A 6,529-nucleotide genomic window follows, 5' to 3' on the forward strand; every position below is an offset into this window, starting at 1 on the left:
AAGCCTTCATTCCTCCTAGCCTGACTCACAGGAAGGCCTGCAAACAGAGCCATCCACAGTCAATTGTCCTGGCTGATGGGAGCCATCAAGATTCCCAACCACCATTAATGGCCTGCACTTTGCATAATTACAATAGGGCCTCAGAGTTATATTTCATATTTCTAGTTTCAGATACAAGAGTGATACATACATACAAATAGGATTAGATTATAAGCTTTGTAATGATACCTTACAAGAGAAGTTTTGCATGAAGCATATTCCAGTTACATTATATTCACACTCATTAGCATATTTTCCTAAAATCAGAGAGAGTGCAACGTCACAGAGGGCTCAGTGGTATCCCAGTTCCTGGTTACACCCGGGGGAAGTTCATCACACCAACCCAACAAACAGGTCCTCTTCGACAGTGAGTCCATTTCCCAGTTGTCATGCACTCATTTACTTAAGGAGAGATGGTGGTTATAGTAGGAAAGTCAGGACTCATGAGTTCTGTTTGTCATTCTCTGTGGGACCTCTGCCAAGTCGCGTTGCCCTTTGCCTGAGTTTACCTATCTGTATAATGGAGATATGTTCATAGGGACTTTACCTAGCTAGGTGTTTTCAAGATCCATCAATGAAAGGTGCTTCACAATATGATGACAGTTCTTGATGAGAATTACTGATCTTTGATATCTTAGCGACAGCTCTGTGTGCCTGCAGAAAGTGCTCATGTCTCCCCTCAGTCATCTGTTTCCAGATCTGTCTGTCTGTTATCTACCAAGCCATCCTACGCATTTACAGAGTATCAGACTCTATGGAGGCCTAGGCATTATCCCTAGTTTTCTTTCTAATCAACTATAATTTTTAAATATACACAAATACACGGAGCAGGCAATTCCTCTCTGACTCAGCACAGAGCCCAAGAGTTCTCATCTCCCTTTGGGAAGTTTCCTTAATTACTGTTTACTCCTAAAGCTGGACAAAAAACACAGAAGTGCAGATGTGGAAAGAAAGATATTAACTAGAGTGTCTCCAGTCTCCAGCCTGTTTGCGTCCAGATGCAACTTCTCCCCTAGAGGCTGAGTGAACCCAACTGGGATTACACAGAGCTATATTATTAACGGTGTTCAGCCCTGTGTCAGCTCTTGACATGGGATGTTGATGCAGATGCTGGGGTGAGAGAGGTGTTGGACATGGCTACCTGACGGGGATTCCCAGGAAAGACACTTCCACTTCACAGTTCACAGGTACCCATCTCTAGCTGAGGAACTCACCTGCTTGACAAGCCAAGTGGAACACAGGTGTGACAGGATAGAGAATAGGTCTGGGGTCCTTTCTGCTCTGCACAGCTATTAAAGATCCCAGGGTCCTTGCCACAGGGATGAGTTTGTTCCAGTATCACTGTCCAAAATGCCATTCCTTTCTGTGAACACCACCCACCCCCCCCTGCCAATGGCCTCACGTCCCGAGGTGGCTACATTTCAGTGGCACAGTGGATCCTTCATGATGGAAGGTGTTAGTAGATGTATAATACAAGGCCAAATTTGGAGGCTGTGCCTTGTATTTTTCTCAGGCCCCACTGAGGCAAAATTTCTCCTGGAGTAAGAACCGAATAAAAATCTCAGGAGCCAGCTGTATGTTAATCCACAGGCACTGTCACCTTCTCCTCTGGCAATTTTAGGCTTTGTCTGTTAAGGGGGGAGTTACCTAACTTTTATCTGCTGCAAAGCATTGTTGTGTCTAAACCATCCCAGAGAGATTGGTGTCCTGCCACCTTTGGGATACCTTCAGCAAAGGAGCTTCCACAACCTCCCAAAGTGTCTGTTCCATTATCCTCCTGTTCTTAAAGTTAGGAAGTTTTTTTCTCGGATTTAATCTAAATTTGCTATGCTGGAGTTTGAACCCATTGCCTGTTGTCCTGTGCTCTGCGGCAAGAGAGAATAACATTCCTCCATCCCTCTTAATGCAGGCTTTCAAGTAGCTGAAGGCTGCTCCCATCTCCCCCTCAATCTCTTCAATGGACCTAGCTACCCATCCTGGGGAGGTAGATTAACTACTTTGACGGGAGAACCCCTGCCGTCGGTGTAAGTAGTGTCAACATTGAAGCACCAGGGAAGCATCTTTGTAGCTTTTTAAGTGTAGATTCATGATTGATGTAGATACATGGTTTCCATCATCAGCACCCCCACTATAAACATTGTTCCAGCACCCCTCCTCCGAGCCAGTCGGAACTGCCCAGGTTGCTTAAATAAACCACTGTGTATAATGTAAAGTTTAGTTAAAAAGTCAACTTTGGGGTCTTTATGTTAAATTTCAAAACAGCCCAATGAAACCAATTGTATCTGTCTGAATACAGATGAGCCCTCAAGCAGATCTTCCAGAAAAGCATCCAGTCTGGATCTGCACACATGGGGAGCTGGATCCACCCCTTCCCTTCTCAGTCTGTTCCAAATGTTAATCACCCAGAGTGCTAAACATGGCACTTATTTCCAACTGGAATATTTTTGGCTTCAAATTCCAGTGACTGGGTCTTGCTTTGCCTTTCTTCACTAGATTAAAAAGCATGTAATTGGTATTTAAGATGAATAAATGAAGCTCTTTAAGTCTCTCTCTCTCTGACCACCATTTTCTCCAGTCTCCAAACATTTATGTGGCTCTTTTCTGCACCCTTTCCAATTTTTCAACATCATTTCTGAAATGTGGACCCCGGGACTGGATGCAGTTGGTTTCACCAATACCATGTGCAGAGGTAAAATTGTTCCCCTGCTCCAACTCTCCTCTACCCTGGATCACAACACCTTTTTGGCCACAGCACCACACTGGGAGCTCACGATGAGTTGGTTTCCAGGATCCCTATGTCCCATAATACAGTGCCCTAGTCTGTGGATCGAGTCTGCATTCCCTTTTCTGAGAGGATCCCTTTGCATTTGTCTGTATTAAAACATTTTGTTTGCATGGGCCCAGCTCACCAAATGCTCCAGATCAATCAGTATGCCTGCCCTGGGCTCCTCATTGTAACCAATCTGCCAATCTTTGAGTCATCTGCAAATTTTATCTGCAGTGATTTTCTATTTGCTTCCAGAGCATTGCTGAAAATATTAAATAGTATTGGGCCAAAAACGTATCCCTGCTGAACCCCATAGAAACAGCCCCATTCACTGACAATAGCCCATTGACACCTGCTTTCTAAGCTCTTTCAGTTAGCCAGTTTTTGGTCCACTTTACATGTGCTCTACTGATATTGTAGAGTGTGCATTTTTCTATCTGAATTTTCCCCCCTACTGAAACAAATGCCTCAGAGAAATCCTTCTATTGCAACTGCATGGTTCCCTTGATCAATCAAAAGCGCACTCACTGAAGGATGAAATCGGGTTTATTTGACAAGACATGTTTTCCATAAGCCATGTTGTTGACTGGCATTAACTAAATTCCTAGACTTTTTTTAACTAATCCCAGAACAGCTTTTCCCTTGTTTCCTAACTTTGTAAACTCTTTTTTTTTAAACTTTCCCTTTTTTTATTGAATACTTTACTACGTTTAACCCAGAACTGTCCTGTATTTGCCTCCCCCCTGCCTTTTTTTTTCCCTTTTGGCTCTCCGGCTGCCTCACTGTGTACGTCTGGTTCTGAGTGAGATGTACACTTGAGCAGTCAGTTCGTAAATCTGGTGTCTGGAACTCTAAGAGTCAATTGCAGATGCTGTTTATCGCCATCCTTGACTGCTAATGGACTGGAAAGTATTTCATCATCTCAGGTGATATATGTTTCTCATACCGCTTCTTTCCGAATGCAGAGTACAACTATATGTTGAAGATATCTACCTTTCCCGCAACATTAACAAATTCCATTTCTCCCTCAAAGAAATCCCTAAACCTTTTCTAGGATTTGTTTTGTTCTTAATATACTTTAATAACCTCCTTTTTGTGATCCTTAAACCTGCCATGCATGGATTTTTCCATGATGTTTTTAGCATCCCTTATCAATTTTCATAAATTCAAATTTGTATTATTTGCTCTCTATTTTCCATTTTCCCCACTTGTTATATATTGCTTCCCATCCTGTTCTCCCCCCACCCACCCCCAATTGCTGCATTCACTTTGTCAGTAAACCGGGATTTGTTTTTTCTAACTTTCTTGTCAGTGGAATGATGTTTTTTTGCCAATCTAATAAACTCTTCTTCAAGAACTCCTAATTTTCATTCTCATTTTGTCTCTTGAAATTTTTCCTCCCCATCACTTTTATTGATCTTTTGCCTCTCCTTTGGAGAATTAGCCCACTAAGTGAATTGTCTCGTTAGACTGACCTCACACTTGGTAAGGCAACTCCCATCTTTTCATGTATTTATACCTGCTCCTGTATTTTCCACTCCATGCATCTGATGAAGTGGGTTCTAGCCCACGAAATCTTATGCCCAAACAAATTTGTTAGACTCTAAGGTGCCACAAGGACTCCTCGTTGTTTTTGCTGATACAGACTAACACGGCTACCACTCTGAAACTAAGTGTCTATAGATATTAATGGTTGGGAACTGTTCTGTGTTTGTCCATTTCTTGTTCTTTATTTTCTGATCCTTTATCATATGCCCCATTTTCTTTGTCTCTTCTCTATACTCAACACTCCCAGACTTTTCAGCCTGTCGGCATATGGCAGCCTCCCCCATTCTCATAGCCTGTCTCAGAAATCCCCTTTCTATCTGCTATACACTTTATAGAGACTGAGTGTCCACAACTTAGCACGTGTCCAGAGCAGGTTATTCTCCATCCCATTCCTTAGGCATCCGAACATTGTCTTTGTTTTCACCACTGCTGTGTATAAGCAACTGTTTCCGTGGAGCTGCTATGAATGACGCTCAGGTCTTCTCCATGAGGTGAGTTCTAACTGGGATGTTTCCCTCTGGTACATGTTTTGTCAAAGCTTTGTTTCTTTTTCACTCTTAGATTTTGAGCATCATAAAAAGTGGAATTGGCATTAGTAGGGTCACTTGTTCATAATTCATTTATCTGAATAGTGACCAATTTCCTTCACACATGAGAACAGTACCCAGTAGTGCACGTAATGTCTCTTATTAACATTGTCTCTCCATCCAGGCATTTGTCCTGTGACCATCACCCTAGACCCTGGCACATCCACAAAGTCAGAGGAATGTACAGTACATGCAGGAGACACTGTTCTGCCTCATAGTTGGACATCTTCTCCCCTACTCCATGTCAGATTCCAATACAATTGGCTTAACCAACCCCTCCACCTTCATCCTGCTGGGCATTTCTGGCCTGGAGGCAGCCCATGTCTGGATTTCCATCCCCTTCTGCACCATGTACACCATAGCTGTATTGGGGAACTTCACCATCCTATTCGTCGTGAAGAGGGAGCTGAGCCTCCATGTGCCCATGTCCTTTTTCCTCTGCATGCTGGCTGTCACCGACCTGGTCCTGCCTACATCCATGCTGCCCAAAATGCTGAGCATCTTCTGGTTCAATTCGAGGGAGATAGATTTCAGTGCCTGCCTCACCCAGATGTATTTCATTCACTCGTTCTTAGTGATGGAGTCTGGGATCCTCGTGGCCATGGGTTTTGACCGCTACGTGGCCATCTGCCATCCCCTGAGACATTCCACCATCCTGACAAACCCCATGGTGGCCAAGATCGGCCTGGCTGTAGTTCTGCGTGGTGGCATGCTCACACTGCCCTATCTCCTCCTGGCGAGGCAGTGGCCATATTGTGAAACTAACATCATCCCCGATACGCACTGCGCGCATATAGCTGTGGTGAAGCTGGCTTGCGCCGATACCCGCATCAGTAGTTACTACGGTCTCTTTGTGCTATTCTGTGTGAAGGGTCTGGATATGTTTTTTGTTGCATTGTCCTATACCCAGATCCTCAGGGCCATCTTCCGCCTCCCCACAAAGGACGCCCGACTCAAGACTTTTGGGACCTGCAGCTCCCATCTCTGTTCCATCTTAGCCTTTTTCATCCCAGCTCTCTTCTCCTCCCTCACGTATCGGTTTGGCCAGAATGTGGCCCTGCATTTCCGTGTTCTCATTGGCAACATGAACCTCTTGGTGCCCCCCATGCTAAACCCCATCATCTATGGGGTGAGGACCAAACAGGTCCGGGACAGGCTGCTCCGGCTCTTTTTTCATAAAGACATCTAAATTTTTCTCCTGGTGCTCTGGCTCTCAGACTGACCTCCATGCAGAGCTGTGTGGTGAGATGGTGCTGGGCTCTCTTCCCTGAATCACTTAGTGGACAGTCAAACTGACATTGAATCCTTTCCTGGCCTTAGTGTGCTGTGTGAGCATGAGAGACTGGGGAATCGGTCTGTGTACAACTCATTAACTCATAGGGTTCCCACCTTTCTAATTGCTTTTAACTGGAACCCTGAGGCCCTGTGCCCTGCCCCTTGTTCTCCCAAGGCCCTGCCCCCTTTTCCAGTGGGACACAGCTGAGGATGCAAAATTCAGGACAAACTGCTGAGAAATGGGGCAGACTCACCCCAGACTGGTGGTTACCCTTTCATTAGATTATACCAAGCCAGCAACCAATGTAAAGTT

At 44.6% G+C, this 6,529-nt stretch overlaps 1 protein-coding gene across 1 annotated transcript; it reads left to right on the forward strand.

Moving 5' to 3' along the window:
- Positions 1-5,182: 5,182 nt before the first annotated feature.
- On the forward strand, positions 5,183-6,130 carry LOC102939696 (olfactory receptor 52R1-like). Its single transcript, XM_027834538.2, has one exon. It carries the CDS (start codon positions 5,183-5,185, stop codon positions 6,128-6,130), a length of 948 nt encoding a protein of 315 aa, XP_027690339.2.
- Positions 6,131-6,529: the final 399 nt, after the last annotated feature.

This window comes from Chelonia mydas, chromosome 1 (genome assembly GCF_015237465.2).
Source record: "Chelonia mydas isolate rCheMyd1 chromosome 1, rCheMyd1.pri.v2, whole genome shotgun sequence".
NCBI classification, from domain to species: Eukaryota; Metazoa; Chordata; order Testudines; family Cheloniidae; genus Chelonia; species Chelonia mydas.